This window comes from Emys orbicularis, chromosome 5 (assembly GCF_028017835.1).
Source record: "Emys orbicularis isolate rEmyOrb1 chromosome 5, rEmyOrb1.hap1, whole genome shotgun sequence".
Taxonomy (NCBI): Eukaryota; Metazoa; Chordata; order Testudines; family Emydidae; genus Emys; species Emys orbicularis.
The window spans coordinates 34,946,968-34,970,093 of NC_088687.1; the positions used below are offsets into that span (position 1 = coordinate 34,946,968).

The 23,126-nt window shown below is 40.3% G+C and overlaps 1 protein-coding gene across 2 annotated transcripts in view; it reads left to right on the forward strand.

Annotated features, from left to right (window-relative positions):
- UBE2D3 (ubiquitin conjugating enzyme E2 D3) overlaps window positions 1-10,486 on the forward strand; it is a 28,766-nt gene extending 18,280 nt beyond the window's left edge. For both annotated transcript variants that reach the window (XM_065405527.1, XM_065405529.1), the window contains exons 2-7: window positions 988-1,051; window positions 1,144-1,175; window positions 4,907-4,984; window positions 5,361-5,466; window positions 7,115-7,208; window positions 9,013-10,486. In XM_065405527.1, coding sequence (XP_065261599.1) covers window positions 988-1,051; window positions 1,144-1,175; window positions 4,907-4,984; window positions 5,361-5,466; window positions 7,115-7,208; window positions 9,013-9,058 — 420 coding nt within the window. In that variant the 3' untranslated portion in view covers window positions 9,059-10,486. The remainder of the gene's footprint in view (window positions 1-987; window positions 1,052-1,143; window positions 1,176-4,906; window positions 4,985-5,360; window positions 5,467-7,114; window positions 7,209-9,012) is intronic.
- The last annotated feature ends 12,640 nt before the right edge of the window (window positions 10,487-23,126 follow it).

Below are 23,126 nucleotides of genomic sequence, written 5' to 3' on the forward strand. Positions count from 1 at the left end.
TTGATGTCTTAGGTTAGCTGTGAAGATTTTTTTTTTTTAAATCCCTCTGCAATCTTTAGTATACTAAGAATAAATAAACGGACTTAATTTTGACTACATAAATGGCAGTTGACACTGTTTTTCAATGAAATTCAAGACAATTGCTATTTTAACAGAGAAATCTGAGATTGAGACTTCTGGTTTTACTGTGTTGATTTCACAACTGTTATAAATGGACTAAAATCTTTCATTCTAAATCCCTATTTTCCTTCCCTTTTGTGAAGCCACTCGAGAAACCATGTCTGCTGTTCAGATTTCTCAGGATTTTTAAAAACATACTTGAGTGAAATTGTTACATAATGTTAATTGCATTTTTTAAAAGCATGTTGTATTCCCTTTGTAATCAGTCTTCAGTTCATCTTTTAGAGAGAAAAAAAGATCTATTGGTGGGTGCCCCCCCCCTCTTTTTTTATTTATTTATATATATAATATATCATCTCACTAACATCATATGTAGGATCTATCTTACATCAAGGTGAAGAGGAAATGAAACAGCTGTGCTGCTGTTTGTCCAGAATAGAAATGATAAATTTCAAATTTTTTGCATAGTGAAGACATTTTACCTGTTCTTTGCCCCTTGTGGTGTTAAGTATTTTTAAGGAAGGAAATTTTAAAAATTTGTTAGGCTTCATTTAATTCTTCATGCTATTTGTTTTTTCTCCTGCATTGGGGTATTTAAAAGCTACAAGTAGTAATTCTGTTCTTACTGTTGACTTTCGAAGTATCAGCACTCAATTTACTAACTTATTTAAATTGCCAGGGCTAGCAGGCCTTGTTACTCTTTAGTGAAGACATTCCTAATACCAACCACAACTGCTCCTGTTGATAGGTTTGCCAAATCATTCTCTTTTATCCAGGAAAAACAATTTAAGGATTTTCTTTACATCCAGTTGGACAGTGGCTAAGGCACTTCACTCACTCTCTCTGAACACAATGTTTTCTATTTAGGAACTTAGTGACTTAGCCCGTGACCCTCCAGCACAGTGTTCTGCAGGTCCAGTTGGAGATGATAGTAAGTAGTATTAAATTTTAATGTTTTGTTCTCATTTTAATTCAAAAAGTATATAGTGTCTAAGTAATAACACTGACTTTTTTCCTTTTTAGTGTTCCATTGGCAAGCCACAATTATGGGACCTGTAAGTATTCTGACTCCCATGAATGTTAATACTAACTAATTCTTATTCAACAAGAACTGTCTTCAGATTTCTCCAGTCTTTTTTAATTTAAACACTCTCAAAAATGCCAGTTTGAGAACGGAGGGGGGGAAAGTGAGTTCTGAGTTACGCAGATTCCTCATTGTTGGCGTGTCACTTCCATAACATGACATGTACCTGAATTAAAATGTCCTGCATAGCAATGCAAGGTGTTGTCATTGTGTAATGTAGAATGTTTGTATGCCAAAGAGTTTCTGTAGTTCTGATCCCCCATGGGCCTTGTCTGCATGCAGAATTTCAGCTGTCAATATAGCTCCCCTGGTGCAAACCCTTCGTGTAGATGAGGAAAATTGAGGTTTGGACTGGTAGAGCTTACCATGGTTTCAAGCATTTCTGTAAAAATAGAAAAGTTTTTCTGAAGTGCATCGTGTTCTGAGTGCATACAGGAGGAAAATATGCTGTGCATGCTTACTATGCATTTTTTAAACTTGAATGTGATTTGTATAACTTGACTAGGAAGAAGAATGTCTAAAGCCCCTTGCCCTTATTGAGGATTAAGTGCATGACAAGTTAGACTTCTTAGTACTTCAGTTAACCAAGTAGCTGAAGCTTCTAGGAAACCACACTGAAATACTAAAGCATATCAAATGGCCAAACATAACTTTATGAAGTTTTTTCTAAAACATGCATATTTGGATTAAAGCTATTTAAAAAAATACCCTGAGTAGTCTTCCAGGAAGCTGTGGCTAGATGCCTTATAACAAAGTTCTCCCTTTACTAAAAATAGTACACTGGTGTATGTTTTGTATTTGGGATCTGAAAACAGCTTTTTTTATAATGAAGAGAATTATATTAATGTGCATTTCTCCTCTAAAGAGATTTTTTAACATGATTAAGGTTCCATATCTAGAACAACTCCAGACTTTCTCACTTTACAGGTGAAGTGATATAATTGCCAGCTGTGCATACTCAGCCTGGGATCTGAACATTGGATTAGATTCTCTCTGTTATGCATAATGAGCAATAAGATTCTGCAGGCCAAAATCAGGTCTTGGTTACACCTGTACAACCTCACTGAAGGCTAATGGGGTTGCACATATGTAACTGAAGGCTTGTTTCATCTGCAGTGTCACTATTAATGGGGTATGAGAAGGTACTAGGTCATTTTCAGATTCCAGGCTCTGTCAGGGCTGGCAGTTAATTTAAAATTTAAAAATGTGAGCAAACTGAATCAAGAGTCAAGTGCCAATAAACATGGAACCCCTTCAGTGACACTTTTAGGCCATGTCTAAATTCCAGCTTCTGCAGTGGCATAGCTAAGGTGTCATAGTTATGCTGTTGTAACCCTGAGTTATAGATGCAGACTGCAGTGGCAGAAGGAATTTTTCTGTCACTGTAGGAACTTCACTTACCTGAGTGACAGCAGCTAGGTCTATGGAAGCATTCTTCCATCAGCCTAGCTGGGTCTACAGCAAGAGTTAGGTTGGCATAGCTGTGGGGCTCGAGGGTGTGTATTTGTCACATCCCTGAGTGCCATAGCTATATTGACCTAAATTAAGTGTAGATTAGGCCTTAGTCATGTTAGAGTAGAACTTAATTATCAGATCAGTGTTAATGTACTACTTTGACCCTCCACATGTGTCCAAATGTGGTTTAGGTATTCTATTGATACCAGTTAGTGCAGCGCTTCTTTTGGGTGTCAAACGAAGAATCCTTTTTATCTTCAGTTCAAAGTTCAAATGCTGGATTTGTTCTTATAGCTTGTTATCCCTTTGCATGCAACGAAGTATGCACTCCAGAGAGACCAGAATGTTTGCTTAATAGCTATACTAATACTTGAAGTAAACTTCCAAAAGTATGGAATGATCTCCATTATATGTCATTGAGTAATACCTATATGATTGACTCTGCATGGTCACAGAACACTAAAAATATAGTTGGACTTCAAATACAGAAATATTTTCTTTTGTTCTACCTCTCCCTGCCCATTCAGTGTTGTTTATCCTCTTTTCTCACTTAATCTTTGTGCTATCAGTCAAGAGGCATTTATTAGTTACGCCCTTTGGAATAGCATGAGCACATACTTTAGAGCAGAATTTTAGAGAGAATTATCCTAGCTTTAGGATAATAGCTTAGTGGTTCACTGGTGTTGTAGGCCTCATACCTTAATGACAGGGTAGGCATTGGTAGTGCAGATGACTTAACATATTCCATATCTGAGATCCACTACTGACATAGAAGTCTAATAGTAAGGATTGAGTTCTCATTGTCAAAGACGTATTAGGAAGCTTTCATAGTTCTTTTCTACACTTGTTCTAACCAGTTCTGTGACTTCACCATAATAACTACTAACACTTGCCTCCAGCATGTATACAATAAAAGGGTTGAAGTAGTTCTTGAACTTCTCATTTGCCAATATAGCAGTTTTTCAGTGACTGCTACGTGATGCGCTTAATCTCTGCCAAGGCTGTCTCATTGAAGTGTCAACTCTAGCATTATGTTTTTGCCCCTTGACATATCTGTTGGCTTTTTACTACATTGCTTCATTTGCAGCTATTAAAGGATATATAAACTAAAGGAATAGGATGTGGCTAGTCTGTATATAAACAAGAGATTGGTCTTAAAGGATATAATATTTAAAAAATAGATCAACAGGATAAAGCCAGCTTCCAGTATTCCTGTAAACCAAGTATGTGAAACCCATTGTGACAAGGATCAAATTACCCTTTTTTGCTCAGTCCTGAGGCCAAGAGTGTGTGTGTGTGTGTGTGTGTGTGTGGTTTAAAAAAAAAAAAAAAAAAAGGCAATAAGAAAGAACTACAACATTTGCCTATCGCGGAATGTGCTTCTTTAGCCAGCAAAGTTAAATATTGCACTTAAAAAGACTTTTTAATAAAGCTTTTACTTTTTCTAAAACTTCCTCTTTTGTATGTGCTTCTCTCCTTCCTCTCTCTTCTCTCCCCCCTCCCCCCCCCCCAATGACAAGTCACTGGCTCAATCTCCACCTTTTGAGAGTATTCTCTGTTGCCCTACTTTGGGTGGTAATTCCACCACCACCACTTGAACCTGAGAATTTCCCCCCTTCAGGTTATCATTATGATTGCCTTTTCCCTGAGCAGGGGAAGAAAATACATTTCCAGGAACCTGGTTATGTGCAACCCAGAGGCAGGGATCCAGGCATATGGCGAGAGAAAGCACTGGCAGGCTAAGCAGTGATGATGGCAGGGACAGAATGTGCAGAAGGCTGGAAAGGACTGCAACTGGCCTACAAACAACTGCTACAAGGGCAGGGGGAGTAGGGCTCAGTTGCTTGTGGCTAGTCAGGCACTTACTTCCTCCTAAGCGCCTCTCATTCCAGCTTTCTTCTGACTCTCTGAGCTGCTGCAGTTTGGATACATCTGGAACTGCAGGGTGGAAGAAGCTGTCAGAACCAGATCTGGCCTGCATGTGACACACTTGCTTTAAACTAGGCTTTACAGAATACAATTGTTTTAGGAGGAAATTAATTGCCAGTGACCAACTTGATTTGCTACAGTCAGTTATCTCTTTCCACCAATATTAAGCCCAGGTATCATCAAAATTCAGTGCTTACATTGTGGATTAAACATCTTATTTGTGTTTAAGTGAATGATTTGCCTTGCTAATTGAGTAGTGTATCTTCTCACAAAAGTTAATTCAGGAGTATAATTACAGTGGACATGTTTCTTCGACAGAATGACAGTCCATATCAAGGCGGCGTATTCTTCTTGACAATTCACTTTCCTACAGACTACCCTTTCAAACCACCTAAGGCAAGTAGTCTTTTCTTTGTGAGACTAATGCTCTTTAATGAACCGAGCATAGGAACGGAAATCGGGAACATCTGAATTCTAATAGCAGCGCTGCTTCACTTGGGCTTTTTTGTCTTGAACAAATCATTTAACTTCTTCACTGCCAGACAAGTGGAAATGATATTTATCTATATAAAGTGTTGATAACTCATGTTTGTACAGTGGTGAGAAAAAGTAGCATATAAGTGCTGAGTATCTGATTCAAATGCTTTGTGTTCAGGAGCCACAATACATATTTCAGTAAGTCTGGTGCACCTTATCTGTGCTTATGTGTAACTCTTATTAATTATGCTATTTAGCATATGTGAAACAAATACTTATCTATTTTTTGTTATAGGTTGCATTTACAACAAGAATCTATCATCCAAATATTAACAGTAATGGCAGCATTTGTCTCGATATTCTAAGATCACAGTGGTCTCCTGCTTTAACTATTTCTAAAGGTGAAGAAAATATTACAATTTCCATCTTCCTTTTGATACTGTAATTTTTTTGCTTAGTTTTTCTTGGCATTCCATGAATCTCCCATTATACTCTAGCCTGAGAAGAGAAGGGCATCTTGCATATGTGGTAATGATTACATTGTCGCATGCTTATTTATTTTACCTTTTATTTAAAAAACAAAACTTTGTGCAGTTTTACTTTAGCTATTATAGAGCACTTTTCTACTCACCGACATGAACCAGTGCAGTTGAATCCCTGTATGGACACTTCTATTAGAGTGGCTTATTTCAGTTTTAACCTATTCCTAAATGAAGATAATCTGAAATTAACCTGGTTTTAAACCAAAATAAGTGTCTACACAACCTTTTGCATTGGTTTAAGTAGGTCGGTCTAAAATTGTAACTTAAGTTGGTGCATCTGTGCACATAGAAAACTCCTAATTTTAGTTGGTGATCAGTCTAATGCTTTGCAGTTAATTGCTAGCTGCTAGCATGGAGTATTAATTTCCATATATGAATTTATAAAAAGCAACAGAGGGTCCTGTGGCACCTTTAAGACTAACAGAAGTATTGGGAGCATAAGCTTTCGTGGGTAAGAACCTCACTTCTTCAGATGCAAGAAGTGAGGTTCTTACCCACGAAAGCTTATGCTCCCAATACTTCTGTTAGTCTTAAAGGTGCCACAGGACCCTCTGTTGCTTTTTACAGATTCAGACTAACACGGCTACCCCTCTGATACTTGACATATATGAATTTAGTAATCATATTTTAGATTGTGATCAGTACTGCTTTGTCTTTTTTCACTTCCACTTCCTGTAAATTTGAATATTCTCATTAAATCTAATGAATTCAACTCCTGAAACTAATTGACTTCAAGAAAAGCTCACCAGAGCTCACTTCCCTTTTTTGGTTTGGTAGATCCCCGTGAGATCGGTTGCACTAGTCAGAATAAGCAAACGGTTCCTTTATCTACAGAACTAGTGATTCCTGCCTATTCATGGAGCAAGAACCAAGCTTGGGTCTGAATTTGGATCTGCATGTTGTGTTGACACTATGCCCCCAGCTTGCTTGTTCTGAATTTTACACAGGTTTAAAAACCACTGATGGGAAATGAAGAATGTAAAGAATAAGTTGCTTCAAACAGTATTTCTCCATAGTAGTCTTACTTTAGTGTTTCCTTTTATCTTATCAGTATGTATCTAGTTTGATCAGCCTAGAATATTACTGTATTCCTACTGCAGAGAAGAAATCACATCTGATTCTAATCGGTTTATCAGAGACTTCTAGCTGTGAAAGAGCTGATTGCCACTCTGTAACGTTATAGTTTGGACAGCGTTACCTTTCTCTGTGTATATTTGTGGGACACTGGGAGCTGCTAGAGTCAGAGGAGCTCAGGAACAAACAAAAGGGGGAGGGGGTTAGTTAATCACCTTATAAATATATTTTAATGATTGTGAGCCACACATTTAGAGTTGGGCTTTGCAATTTGCCTCTAAACTTACTCAGCATGCATCATAAGACTAATGAATTTTTTCTTTATAGCATACTGAGGTTGTCCTAACAAAGCAAATAACTATATTTCCATTGTATTTAGTTGAGATCTTTGTTCAGATTTCACTGTTGAGCAGTCTTTTTGGTTATTTTGCAGTTCTCTTATCCATTTGTTCACTGTTATGTGATCCAAATCCAGATGACCCCCTAGTGCCAGAGATTGCACGTATCTATAAAACAGACAGAGACAAGTAAGTACAGAATTATATAAGGATAATTTACTAATATACTGTGAAACATACTCTTCTTGTGTTAGAAAACAATGGTGGGGAATGAATGTTACTTGTGATCTCTCCATCTTAGACTGAATTTGTGGCATAGGAAGGAGTAATTGGTATTTTTTGGCTATGGAAACATGTAACTACGAAGAAATGTGTGCTATCTTTGAAACTGCAGGGAGGTGTTTCACTAATGTTGCAGTGATTTGTATTTGACAGGTTAACTAAAATTATTGGTTTACTCTAAGCAGTCTCATGTGAGACTCTGAAATAGTATCAGTTCATATAAAGCCTCTAAAGTTTGAGGAGAGAAATTACCCTTGTAAATACTCTACTGCCTTCTTTTGATAGCTGCATACTTTTTCCATTTTGGTGCTTCCCATTGGATAAAGGCTTTATGATCTTCTATCTGCGTAGAAACTGTTTTGTCTCAAACATGGTTTTTACAGTTGTACTCAGATAGAACTCAGTGAAATAGCTGTTGAAGTTTGTATATTAATATTAAATATACTTGTCCAATTAGGTACAATAGGTTAGCAAGAGAGTGGACAGAGAAATACGCTATGCTGTAGGGTAAGAATATTTGCACTTGATGGTGCATTTAACAAAATGGGGACGGTCAGCACTTGAGTGCTGCATGCTTTAAGGCACCGGATTAACTAACAAAGATAATGGATTTATCAGTTACTGAACCTGAATATTTAACCGCTTGATCTGTGATTAGTGTGAAATGTATTTGCCAATTACTATATCTCACAAATAGATAATATTCTTGCATGGCAAAACAAACATAGTGGTAGTAAGAAACAGATTTTTTTGAATTGTTGAGGTTCTGAGATATCTTGTACCTCTGTCCTGGTAAGTATTTAACCAAATTTTGTAGAGACGGAGGGTGGAGGGAACTAGTCTGTGTAGTCAAACCACCGTGTATAAATAAAGATCTAGATGGTCCAAATTCATACTCTGTGTGTACAGGCAAAATTTAATGTGCTAAAAAAGGAAAAAGTACTGGTTTGGGTTTTTTTACTTTATGCTTGTATAGTTGGAAATTAACTTAATACTGACAAGCATGCTGTTAAGTAAACTAATTGTATCTGCCCAATTCCTGTAGATTAGTGTGTTGTACAAAAAGTTAATGGCCTATTTTAATATCCCTTTCTAAAAGCAAACATTGGCTGGAATTCACTATCATTTTTCAGTTAAAACTTCTGTGCCTGGGCAGTATGCTGGTATGAAAAATGGGGTCTTGCGTCATTCTGCAACTGAAATAGAAATTTTGTCAGGACATAACTGAAAATCCACCAATAACATAATTGACTGTAGGGTTCAATATATCCTCTCTAATCATAGCATGCAGTATTCTTTAGACTTTGTTCTAAAACCAGGCTCCAAACAACCTAATATATCTAGCAAAAAAGTGAACTTTTAATTTTCACCCCTTTTTACTCTCCCCCACCCATCCCCAATGCAACATTCTTTCATAACATGCTTCTAGCAACTTACCTATCTTCTATGCAATCTAAGTGTGTGTTTCAAATAGTCTCAAAATGTAGGCTTTTGTTCTAAGTTTCTTGAAAACGTTCTAGTAAGACTTGTTTTTCTTCAGTAAAAGATCACATATGAAAGTATAGAAAGAACTGGAATAGCCAGTTGAAAGAAGCAGCAGTGAATTTCTTCAGTAAGAAATTACTGAAAACTTCCTTTTAAAAGTAGTATATTAAATATCACGTTGTGCTTTAACTGGACCTGTTTAATGTGTTTCCTCCTTTATTCACAGATACAACAGAATATCTCGGGAATGGACTCAGAAGTATGCCATGTGATGATACCTTAAAGTCAGAATAACCTGCATTATAGCTGGAATAAACTTTAAATTACTGTTCCTTTTTTGATTTTCTTATCCGGCTGCTCCCCTATCAGACCTCATCTTTTTATTTTTTTGTTTACCTCCTTCCATTCATGCACATGCTCATCTGAGAAGACTTTTTAGTTTTTCCAGCTTTGGACAATAACTGCTTTTAGAATCTATAAAGTAGTTACACAAGAACAATTGCCCAACATTCAGAAATTTTTTTAAAAGGAGCATGTGTATTATGTGGCCAATGTCTTCATTCTAACTTGGTTATGAGACTAAAACCATTCCTCACTGCTCTAACAGATACTGAAGATATCACCTGAGGGGAGGGGAGATGGATGTTCAATTTTCTCACATCAATGGAAGTAACATTGCAGTAGCAACATCCATCCTGTTTTAAACCTTCCAGTGTTAGAGATTTGAGGTTTTATTATATGCTTATGCTCATAACTGACATGGCTGAAGAATTGGTACAGAATCTATAGCATCAGAACCGAAAATGTGATGTATCTTATGCATGTCAATAAAAGAATGACCAGTTCTTGTTCTACAGAGAATGAAAATTTGGAAGTCAAACATCCCTTGTATTCCAAAATAGGGTCTCAGAACATTTTTGTAATTCATTTAAATTTTGTTAGGAGGCTTGGAGCTATTAGTTAATCTGTCTTCCAGAACACTGTTTAATATAGCACTGAATAAATGAAGCAAGTTGTCAATGGATGAGTGATCAACTAATAGCTCTGCTAATAACTGATTTATTTTCTTCAATAAAGTTGCATAAACCAATGAGTTAGCTGCCTGGATTAATCAATATGGGAAACAATCTTTTGTAAAAGCAAAGCTGGTTTTTGTATATACTGTTGGGATTTGCCTCATTGTTTGACATCAAATAATGATGTAAAGTTCAATAGAGTGAATCTTTTGCCATTTTCAGTTATAATACTTGGTCTGTTGCAGGTTGACACATTGATCAGCCTGATGTATGCAGAATTAATAAGCTAACCTAGTAGTGTAGCCTTAGTGTGCTATACTTGGTACTGGGAGCCCAGAGTTCAGGGATGGACTTGGGACCCAGCAGATCTGAAATGGTGTATTGTGGAGGCATTTCCAGATGCACCCTGTTTGCTGACTGAGAAGCTTTTCTTCACCTTGTACACACGATAGCTGAAAGATCTTAATGTGGGAGTAATAATGGGGCAAAAACTGCAAAATAAAGTACTGTTTTGATGTGGGAGTTGTCAAGAGGCTGTGTTGAAGTGACTTTACTATGTGGGATGTTTGTTGTTCATTGAAAAGGACTTGTTCTGCCATGCTGCCATTTACATTAATGAATATTTTAATACAACAGACATTTATTTCAGGTGACTAAACGTGAATGAATAAAGAGTCAATGCTATTGGATTTTTTTATTTGACAAGAAACACTGTCTTGTGCCATTAGTTTCTTTCCTCTGCAACAAGGGCATTATTAATCATCCTGCTCTTTCCTTTCCTGCCATCTTCCTCATGGATTTCCTTATTTTTTGTCTCCATTCTTACTGTTCATAGCTTCATTTTTTCCCCTAGTCCTATGCTATCAGTTTGTGCATCTGTGACTGCTCTCTGGCACCACTTTTTGCACTGCTTATAGTTTATGTGCATTCTAATTCCTTGTCTCCACATGGATATGGAAAGTTAGATGTAAAATAAATGTTAAACCTTAACTTTTATAAAATATTTGAATATGTAGTTTGGTACATGGTTTGTTCTGGTTTTAAAATAGAGGTGCAATTCAAATACCATCTAGTTTTCTTAAATATGCTTTCTGGAATATTAGGCAAAGGTGTCATTCTTGACTCAGCATGGACCTATTACTAGTTCAGTAACCGGATTCTTGTGGCGTTCTTTTCCATTTCTACAGGGTGTATCTATATCAGTTCTTTTGGGATCAGGTGAATTTTTATAGATGCAATTAAACTTAATGTTAGCTGAGCATTGCAATTTAAGATTGAGAGGTAAGACAATGTGCTCACATAATGTTTGTAAACTGCAAAACAGATGTTGCTCAGACAGATGTCTTTATTGCTTGAGTGTTCATTTGATATATTTACTACCCCCTCTCCCAGGTACAATGTACTCCTCTTCAAACAAGTTATGGGCTTGTTGCAGGAATTAATGGGCAAAGTTTGTAGCTTGTGTTATGCAGGTCAGATTAGTTTGTTAAATTTAGAAAGATGCATAATCTATTAATTGTATGAGGTTCAGCAAACGCTTGCTGTAAGAGCAGTACCATCTAACTTGAGCAGAAAATCAAGCCAGAAGACGATGAAGTGACCTGATTAGGAAGAGAAAAGTAGAATCCAGTTGAGATAGTGAGGTCACTCTTATCCTGCCACAGGAAAAAAAAATGCCTTAGTCCTCAATCTACTTGAGTAATTCACCTGCAAAGGCACCTACAAATTGAAGCTGGATTAGGTATGTTAGAGTGAGGAAGCATTGTGCAAAATCAAGATAGGATCTATATTTTAGCCAATCAGAAGTTTTCTGATGTTTTCTGTTGGTCAATGTCAGTTCGCTGGAGTTCAGTGTATTCCCACTCATGGGATGTGCCAGACAGTGCTGCCTGAACTGTGTTTATAGTGTGAATTTACAGTGCATTTCCATGGGAACATGTCAACTTCAACTAAATTTAGGATGGAAATTTGCCTCGTTCACTGCCAGTTTGCCTGCCTAGCTCCTTGGCAACTTCTCCATGAGAGCCAAGGAGCATATTTTTTGTCCTGGAAATACTGAAACATTCTCATAGCAGGAACACTTTAAGACTAAATATTGTGGAATTTCACTTCTCTCCATAAAACTTTTGAGAGTTAGGCTTTTGTCTATTGGGATGAAGCTTTTTTCCAGAACCTCAGTTTTTTGCAGAAGTGAAATTGTTTCCCAGACAGCTCTAAGATTTAAGTCAAGGATGGTGCATATAATAATGGAAGTAGCTCCTATGTTCTGAAGCTACTTTACAATCCAGAGGCTTAAATTGAATAGGAAAAATTAAGACCTTAAGACTTAAATATTCTAAATTACTTTTCTCTAATACAGCTACCAATTAATCCATTATGTCCTCATGGCATAACAGAAAATATCAAATCAGTACAGGTCAGAGTTTTGTCAGTGTTAGGACAGCTTGAAGGAAGAAATTGACAACTCAATTTTAGTGTTAAACTCATACAATAACTTGCTTGATAAGCATAAATAATCTTTAAAGGGCATATACCTTTCAGTGGGTTTTAGATTAGTCCCTAAACAAATATTAGTCAAATGTCCCAAATCTTCTAAACCTGTATCATTATCAAAGGTGTTTTAGATGTCAGTTATTTTGAATATGAGAAACAAAAAACAAGTGGAGAATAAGTTAGGCGTTTAGTCTTTAAAAGCTTGTCAGGAAACAAGGGAAGTTGAAAAACCTAGGGTATGTCTACACTACGAAATTAGATCGATTTTATAGAAGTCGATTTTATATAGTTGATCGTGTGTCCCCACTAAGCATATTAAGTCGGCGGAGTGCGTCCACAGTACTGAGGCTAGCGTCGACTTTCGGAGCGTTGCACTGTGGGTAGCTATCCCGCAGTCTCCGCCACCCATTGGAATTCTGGGTTGAACTCCCAACGCCTGATGGGGCAAAAACATTGTCGCGGGGGGTTTTTTGGGTCAGCCCTCGCCCCCCGTGAAAGCAATGGCAAACAATCGTTTCTCGCCTTTTTTCCTGCGTTACCCGTGCAGACGACATACCACGGCAAAGTATGGAGCCCACTCAGCTCACCGTACGTCTCCTGGGTGCTGCTGGTAGACGTGGTACTGCATTGCTACACAGCAGCAGCTCCTTGCCTTCACGGCAGCAGACGGTGCAATACGACTGCCTGCTGTCATTGTCGTCTCCTGGGTGCTTCTGGCCGACCTCGGTGAGGTTGGTATGGGGTGCCTGGACATAAATGGGAGTGACTCCAGGTCATTCTCTTTAAGTTTTGTCTCATGGAGATTCAGTCCTGCCTGGAATATCATGCGAACTGGAGGCTTCTGCCTCAGGCTGCTCTCCCAGCCAGCAGCACCGCACAGTCGCACCTACCCCTTGTTCCCATGGCTCATGAAGCCTGGACAGTAGTAAGGGGCAGTTCAACTATAGGCTGAGCAAGCGCAGAATGGTGGTAGAATGTGCCTTTGGATGTTTAAAAGCTCGCTGGTGCTGTTTGCTGACTAGGCTGTTTGTGATTAGAGCACAGCAAGGCGCGCTGCGCATCACAGAGGCTTTGAAAACCAGTTTCATGACTGGCCAGGCTTTGGTGTGACAGTTGTGTGTTTCTCCTTGATGCAAACCTGCCCCCTTTGTTGATTTTAATTCCCTATAAGCCATGGCGTCAGTCGCCTCTCCCTCCGTGAGAGCAATGGAAGACAATCGTTTCGTGCCTTTTTTCCATGCAGATGCCATGCCACTGCAAGCATGCAGCCCGCTTATCTCAGCCGCCGCTATTGTGTCCTGGGTGCTGCTGGCAGCAGACTGTGCAGTAGGGCTGCAAACCATCGTCATCGAACAACCGCTTCTGCTGCCACTCTGCTCTCCTGCAGATGCCATACCATGGCAAGCATGGAGCCCGCTCAGATCACCGCAGCAGTTATGAGCACTGTAAACACCACATGCATTGTCCTGCAGTATATGCAGCACCAAAAACTTCAAAAGCAAGCGAGGAGGCGACGGCAGCGAGGACATGGACATAGACTTCTCACAAAGTACGGGCCCCGGCAATGTGCACATCATGGTGTTAATAGGGCAGGTTCATGCTGTGGAATGCCGATTCTGGGCCCGAGAAACAAGCACAGACTGGTGGGACCGCATAGTGTTGCAGGTCTGGGACGATTCCCAGTGGCTGCGAAACTTTCGCATCTGTAAGGGCAATTTCATGGAACTTTTGACTTGCTTTCCCCTGCCCTGAAGTGCAAGAATACCAAGATGAGAGCAGCCCTCACAGTTCACAAGCGAGTAGCAATAGCCCTCTGGACGCTTGCAACACCAGACAGCTACCGGTCAGTCGGGAATCATTTTGGAGTGGGCAAATCTACTGTGGGGACTGCTGTGATCCAAGTAGCAACGTGATCACTGAGCTGCTGCTATCAAGGGTAGTGACTCTGGGAAATGGGCAGGTCATAGTGGATGGCTTTACTGCAATGGGATTCCCTAACTGTGGTGGGGCGATAGACGGAACACATCCCTATCTTGGGACCGGAGCACCAAGGCAGCCAGTACATAACTGTTGGGGATGTTGAAATGCCTATAGTTATCCTTGGGGACCCAGCCTACCCCTTAATGCCATGGCTCATGAAGCCATACACATGCACCTTGGACAGTAGTTAGGAACAGTTCGGAACAGTTCAACTATAGGCTGAGCAAGTGCAGAATAGTGGTAGAATGTGCATGTGGATGTTTAAAAGCGTGCTGGTGCAGTTTACTGACTTGGTTAGACCTCAGCGAAACCAATATTCCTATTGTTATTACTGCTTGCTGTGTGCTCCACAATATCTGAGAGAGTAAGGGGGAGACGTTTATGACGGGGTGGGAGGTTGAGACAACTCGCCTGGCCGCTGATTACGCGCAGCCAGACACCAGGGCGGTTAGAGCAGCAGCAGGGCATGGTGCGCATCAGAGAAGCATTCTGCTGGGCTCTTTCAGTGTGGGAGGACTGCATGAGCTCAGAACATTTCATCGCGAGTGCGTTTTTTTCCGCCTTCTAATCTTCGCTAGCCTCTGGGACGGAGATGATAGGGCGGGCGTTGAAACATTTGCAGCTGCGGGAGGGAAAAAAAGGGAGAGAAGTATTTAAAAAGACCCATTTTAGAGAACAATGGGTAGACTCTTTCACGGTGAACCAAGCTGTTAACGTTACATAGCATGTGTGCTTTCTTTCAAGGTCGCATTTTGCCTCTTATATTGAGGGCCTGCCGGTTTGGTGTGAGAGATCACACACGCAGGGCCGGTGGGCAACAGAATTCGGCTTTCAGGCAGACATGGTAAGCCACAGTCTTTTGGCTTCTTTAACTTTCATAACGTGGGAATGGTTTCAAACAGCAGTGACCTCCTTTCCCATACCAAGCACTCGTTGGGTTGGCCATTTAAAATGGGTTGGCCATTTAAAAGGAGGGGCTGCGGTTTTCGGGTTAACGTGCAGCACAAATCCAACTGAAACCCCCCCCCACACACCCAATTCTCTGGGATGATCGCTTCACCCCTCCCCCCACTGCGTGGCTAACAGTGGGGATGATTTCTGTTCAGACACAGGCAAACAGGCCAGCACGAACGGCCACCTCTGAATGTCCCCTTAATAAAATTCCCCTATTTCAACAGGTGACCATGAATGATATATCTCTCCTGAGGATAACACGCAGAGAGAGAGAGAGGATTTCCGCTCCATCCCCACACACATTAACAGATTTTTTCCAGTAGCTGGACTGGCCGCGAATGCATCCCAAGTCTTCAGGGCAAATTAATCATTAAACACGCTTTTAAACCATGTATTATATTTACAAAGGTACACTCCCCAGAGGTCCCTTCTCTGCCTTCAAGGTCCGGGAGCCTGCCTTGGCTGGGTTGGGAGGGTACTGGCTCCAGGGTGATAAACAGTTCCTGGCTGTCGGGGAAAACGGTTTCTCCACTTGCTTCAACCTCCTCCTCTTCCTCGTCCCCAAAGTCTACATCCCTGTTGCGTGAGAATCCTTGACGGAGTTCACGCACAGGGGTGGGGTAGTTGTAGGGGCACCCCCTAGAATGGCATGCAGCTCATCATAGAAGCGGTATGTCTGGGGCTCTGACCCGGAGCGGCCGTTTGCCTCTCTGGTTCTTTGGTAGACTTGCCTGAGCTCCTTAAGTTTCACATGGCACTGCTGTGGGTCCCTGTTTGTCCTTCATGCCCTTGGAGATTTTTTTCAAACATTTGAGCATTTCGTCTTTTGGAACAGAGTTTTGATAGCATGGACTCCTCTCCCCATACAGCGATCAGATCCAATACCTCCCGTTCGGTCCATGATGGAGCTCTTTTGTGATTCTGGGTCACTTGTGCTGATCAGCTCACTACGCTGGCCAAACAGGAAATGAAGTTAAAAAGTTCGCGGGGCTTTTCCTGTCTACCTGGCCAGTGCATTTGAGTTGAGAGTGCTAGCTCCCGGAGGCCAATACCATCGAATTGCATCCACACTACCCCAAATTCGACCCAGCAAGGTCGATTTCAGTGCTAATCCCCTCATCAGGGAGGAGTACAGAAATCGATTTTAAGAGCCCTTTAAGTCGACAAAAATGGCTTTATCGTGTGGACGGGTGCAGTGTTAAATCGATCTAACGCTGCTAAATACGACCTAAACTCGTAGTGTAGACCAGGGCCTAGAGAGGTAAGTTAGAGGATCTTTTTTTTTTTTTTACCTTTCTGGTGATTAGAAACAACATGTTTTAAAATGTCCTAGTCTTTATGTAATGAGGAAAAAGTCTTAATTCAGATACTATCTACCCCTTTTAATGTTAGAACATCCGTTAGGGATAGCTCAGTGGTTTGAGCATTGGCCTGCTAAACCCAGGGTTGTAAATTCAATCCTTGAGGGGGCCATTTAGGGATCTGGGGCAAAAATCTGTCGGGGGATTGGTCCTGCTTTGAGCAGGGGGTTGGACTAGATGACCTCCAGAGGTCCCTTCCAACCCTGACATTCTTTTAAAAAAAAAAAAAAAAAAAAAAAAAATCTCATGTTCTCTGCTATTCCCACTCAATTGCCAACATTGGCAGTTATTAATCACAGTGGATCCAATCTGGTACTGAAGAAATCACCATTTCTTAAGAACACAGATAGCTGAAAGGCTTGATTCCATAGAGCCATTGGATGTGGTAAGTGGTTCAAAAGAAAAACTTTATCTGCAAGTATGTCTAATATAGTGAATGACAGCTAAGGGAAACAGTGGTGGAGATTGGAGCGCAAATGAAGATCTTTTGCTGTGATAAGGTTATCTGAGAACTTTCTTAAGGGAGCTTCAGCCCCCCCTCCCCCCCACGCTTTGATTGCATTTTTACATAAAGAAAAAATGAATTAAGACTAGTGTTTCAAGTGATAGTAAATGTATTACATAGATTAGCATGAGAACGTAATGAGTCACAATCTACAGCCAGTTAGATAACTCCTAAAGTACAAATTCTTTACTGCTAATACACAAGCAAAGAGTATACCAAAAAACAAGATTCCTTTCATAAGTCTAAAAAGATGATATTGACAATGGAGGGTTCAGCGCTCTGCTGAATATTTTCACTTTCAATATAAACCGTCAAACCTGAATAATCTATCCTTCTTTTATGTTATAATTATGATTGCCACAAAAGTTTTTTGGTGGTGCATATTTTACAGTGTGTTTGAGGTAATTTGTTGTCATAATCCCAAGAAGGCTGAAAGCTTGCATATGCTCTTGCATGAAGACTCTTTATAGGGGATAGAGTGGATTTTGGACTCAGGAGAAGTTGTTCTATTTGTACCCACTGACTTTGTCATTTTAGGCAAGTAATTTGGGCACTATTTTCAAAACTTCTGAACTTCTTTGACTTCAGTGAGTTGTGAATGCTGATTAAGTCTGCTGATAAAGTCAGCGAGTGCGAAATTTTATATAAATCAGTTTCAGCCAAAATGATCCTCTGTACAAAACAAACCTTAAGGCTGGGATTTTCAGGCTCTGTTTACCTAACTGCCAACACAGTCCTGAAAATCCCACTCAGCCATGTCACTTTGGAAGCTACTCACCCTTTAAGGTGAAGTAAGTATTCTTGCCAAAAAGTAAAAATGGCTGATTGAAAAGCTTCTACACTGTGTACTCATTATTTGCTTTTTTTTGCAATAATGTATTCCTTTCTCTAATATGACTGACAAAGTTTTTGGGAGTTTATATTAATGATCTACTACTCCATCTGCTGGGCTTCTGAGTATTAAAATGAGTTAAGCTGGAGGTTCTTCCACCTTGTATTGTGTCCCTAAATAACTCAACAAAAGTCACTGGAAGAATCTTATAAACTACCATCAAAGGGCTCCATGTGATAAACAATTAAATTGTAATAGTTTTGAGTGAGTCACGGCAGTGCCAGTACTAATTATTTTCCTTAACTCCTATAAATACTTAAAATAAGGTATAAATGCAAAAGTTGCTATAACTGTCTTGGGAAAAACTTCAAGTTTACCTTTTCCCACTGTCTTTTAGATCACAATTTTGTACCTAAATACCAAAACTTCTACTGGTACTTGGGGAAAGGAAAGAGTGAACATAAGACACTCTGCTTCTTTCCAGAGGCCTTGTTGAACCTTCACCATAACTTGGTTTTTACAACTCCATGAGGAGGTCCAAGATGAAAATATACTACTCCTGTGGCAACCCTGGCACTTGAGGATTGTGAGATAAACATAACATGGTGTGCTTAGATCATCTGTGAAATAAGGCTATTTATATTGACACATCTAGGATTTCACCACTTACTAAAGAACAGGGCCATTCAGACCTGCTATTCTTTCATGCTGTCTAGCCTTACGATTCAGTTAACTTTTTGAAAACAAGTATCAAGCATAATTTTCACAATCATGAGAGCTACACACCCACCTTGTTTCAAACATGAAAAAGTAGATTTTGGAGCACAACTGCACCAAGAAATAAGGGGTAAACTGAACAGCAAAAGGGGTCTGGCCAAAGTTTTTGTTAACCTTTTTTGTTTGTAAAATGACTTGCAGACCAAAATGATTAGCTGTCAGAAGCAAGGGCTCCAGTCTCTGCTACACAGAATCTTAGTCCATTGAGGCTACCCGCTTTTTCAACAGCAGTGGAATCTTATTTCTTTAGATTGTTGGGTAAGATCCGTTCCATGTGGTAACTTCAGAAACTCCTCAAACATCCCCATCTGTCCCCAAATATCACTTGTTCTGTTTCCTGGAGATTGGCTATCATTGGTTAAAAGACTATAGTGTCCTCTAAAAGAAAGGTGATATTACTTCCCAGAAATGAATAAAGACTGTCATCCATTTCTTAGCTAATGGGTGCTGATCCATCATGGTTTTGAAAAGATTAAACCCGTTCATTGCTTTCTGCCAACATGAAATGAAGTCCAGCATTGAATTGGAAATTGTTTAAGCATTCTTAGAGACTCAGGGATGCTGATTGGCACATGCTGCTTGTTCAACAGCTGTGCCTTGTCAGACTGCATCTCCAAGTCATGGTCTCCCATGGGTTCTAAAGATGCATTTAAAGCCATGGCAGTTGTACTGCTCACTTCTGGATGTAGAGTGTGGGGCTGCCTTCTAAGTAAGTGACTACTGTGGATGAGCAGAAGTATACCCACGTTTTAAATATAACCTTAATCCTGGGCCCGGGAGGAGATTCCTAGCTCCTGCTCACAATCTTATGCAGCTAGGTATTAAACTTTATACAGAGTCTGGGATTGCCTACAGTGGAGGTGATCAAAATACATTCAGCTATCTAGGAGCTGAAAATTGTACAGCACAGTTTACTCTTAATGAGCAGCTGCATTTCCAATCTTGTTTTGAGGTAGACAGTGCGAACTCTTCTCTAGCTCTCCTTCCATTCATTCCTTCTGGATGCCAGAGCCACTTGGGAGCAGAATTTGGACAGCCTAATAGCTTTATGTGGGGTGGGATAGTCTTCCCCTGGAAAAAAGAGAGGGCTGTTTGCTGGACTTAATACCAAAATGTGAGTCCAACTAGGGGAAATGGGCAAGGGAAAGTAGCCTTATATCAGTTTGAGTCTACATATCTCTTGTAGCAGTAAGGGCTAACAGGCCATATTTCCATCCTGGGGAATTCTGATAGATGTATAATTACCAGTCCAGACACAGAGAATGTGGTTACATGTCTCAACTGTCCTGAGGTAGAAAAAGAACCCCAGGCTTACCTACCTCTAACTCAAATCTGTTTTTCCTCTGGCCAGAGGTGCTGCCCACCTCACACAAAATAAAACCTGTAGAAACCTTCCTGTGGCTGAGAGTTCTACTCCCTGCCTACATTCATGGCTTTTTTTAATATGCATGACTTCTGAACCCAATGCATTGGTTTGTCCTAGGTCTCCCATTCCTCTAGTAGGCAGCTGCAGGATGCCATATCAATCCCAGGGGCCCAGAATCTTCTGTATAGCCTACCACTCCTTGCTATTAACAGACTTGTAAAAAAAATAAAAATGGAAAAGACACATGCCAATGTTGTGGGCAAACAAAACTCTTGGTGTGGTGGTCTAGATCAACTCCATAGGATTCTGCTGCCTTAAGTACACAGATTTGTTAAGTCTTAGGCTATGTCTAGGCTATAGCAGCCCAGCTACAGTACCATAGCCGTGCCACTGTAGTGCCATATTGCAGACACAGACTATGGGGACAGAAGGGTTTTTTGGGGGGGGGGCTAAAGTAATTCTACATCCCTAAGCAACAGTAGCTAAGTCAACGGGAACATTATTCTGTCAACTTAACTGTGCCTACACTGGGTGGAGGTCAGCACAGCAGTGGCACTCTGGTTTGGATTTTTTACACCCTGAAGTGCTGTAGCTATGTTGACTTAAATTTTGAGTGTAGACCAGGCCTTAATCGGAACATGGCTCTGACATCTAGACACGAAAGATTAATTACAATTCAAAGGTATTTTAGAAAAGGAGATCCTATTAAAATCCACCAATTCTATTACTTTTCTATTGCAGGGTTTGGAGTAGGAGGTCCATTAAACTTATCAATGGAACTCTCCATAAATAGACTAAAGTCTCTCCTCCCATCTTCACAAAGCCTTGCTGGGAATCACTATTGGGGCAGAGAGAGACTGCTCTTGTCTGATAAAGTGGGAAAGAAGCAAAAACTTAGACAATACTGTGTAGAACAAAAAAATTACAGGTAAATTCTCTTAGGAAAGAAAATGCAGTCTATCTGCAAGCTTCCTTCTGTATTTCACATTCTTCCCAAGGCTCTGATCTGACTGAGCTAGAAAAGTATTCTGAATATTGACATGAAAATCAGCAGATGGACTTGTACCGCTTTCATTCTTAGTTTCAGTGTAAGCAATTTCTTAGAAAGAGTGATATATCTGTTTAGTAATTGCAGCCTAGTGTAAACACATGAAGACCAAGCTAAAACTATAAAGGAAAAACAAGATGGAAAGGGAAATTCCCATTGCAGTTCTAGTGAGGCCAGCCCTGGTTGGATCACAGGCTTTGTCGCATGGTCTCCTGGCTATCAGACTCCTGGCTTTGTTTTTCTTCCACTACACTCCCTATTCTTTGTCCCCCTCCTCCAGTGTCACAGCCCTGACCTTTGTCTTTTCTCTGCCATCAGATATGAGAGAGACTACTTGTTGCCTGGATTGGTCCTGGGGGCCAGGGGCTGGCTGGGAAACTGCTCTTGGTGACTGTCTTGGCTAGATTGTGTTTTGGAGTGGCAGCTACTCCTGGTACTCTGAGTGGGTGCTACTGAAATGGCTAGGGCTGCTAATGGTTAGATGGAGATGGGGAAATGAGGGACAGCCTTGGCTGCTTAAGGAAGGGACAGCTGCTTTGAGAAGGAATGCTGCTGGGGCTCAGGCTGAGTGGCTCTGTGAAGGAGAGGAACTACCGTGTATACAGGACTGCTAAGGTTATGTTGGAGGGGAGTGGGCTGGAGTCGCTGACATTTTTGTAGGCTTTATTTAAAAACTAGGGATGAATGAGATGAAATGAGGAGCAAGTAAAATACATTAGGGTTTGGCAGTAGGAGTGCAGACATGTCAGGACAGGATAAGGAGGAGGAGGTCTCGGATATTAACGGTAATCCAACTGAAGGTTTGAAAAGAAATGACTATTTACACTCGCTCTGCCTCTATAGATATACAGGGTAAAGAAGTCAGGGTGTGTTCCGCTATGTTGCTGCCTTCTGAAAAAACTGCAACTAGCAGATAAGCTCTGCTGAGGTAATTGCAATAATCATATCTTTGTGTGCTGAGAGATCAATGTGTGTTTTTTTGTTTTTTAAAGGGCTCAGACTACATAATCAAAACAAACAAACAAACCCCTTTGTGTCACGTCTTTTTATGAAAGCTCATGGTTTAAGTAGCACCAAGATTTTTAAGGTGACTTAAGCCAGGTCTATACTACAGACCTATATTGGTATAACTCACTCAAGGGTGTGAAAAATCCTCACCCTGAGCCATGTAGTTATAAGTGATTTAACCCCGCCATGTCAACAGTGCTACGGCGAGGAGAGAGCTTCTCCTGGCAACATAGCTACCACCTCTCGGGGCAGTGGATTAACTATGCCGATGGGAGAAGCTCTCGTGTTTGGCATAGAAGTGTCTTCACTAAAGCGCTAAAGTGGTGCAGCTGCACATGACGATGAGCCCTAAGAGACTCTGAATAAGCAGGCATACAAACTGACAATTTCTATCTACTAGCAAAAGTTTGCTCTGATGGTACTGTGAAGGAAGCTCTGATGGATCCAGATGCTCCTGTCATCTACGCAATCCTTCATGGCCAAGACTGAACTTGCTGGGTCCAAGGAGCATGGGAATATACAATTGTATATCGGAGTACTGGGGAAACTACCTCATGTTTACAACTGATGTCACTAGCTATGATCGACTTCAGTACACCCAACACTGCATTCAATAGGCCAGATCCTTTGGGGAATGCTGCCTATCAAATCAAATGGGAATTCAGAAACTTTCTAGTCAAATTGTCCACTGCCTGATCTGGGTCTGTCTAGAACCATTCAAGGGGCAGGTCCAGACACCTAAGAAACATATTTGCAAACATAACATCCCATGGTAAATCTTTATCAAAACATTGAGAGGTCCAGTGTAACCAGAATGTTGGGTCTTTTTCACTTTTACTGAAAAACAGGGATGTTTTCAGGCTACTTTTGTCTACTTCTTTGAATTATAACCTTATGTTTTATATATGTTTATATCCTGTTCGGATTATGAGCTAATTCTGTAGGACTGAGGAAGTCTTTGAGGGAAATCCTTCTAATTATCTTTTCACTATTTGATTAG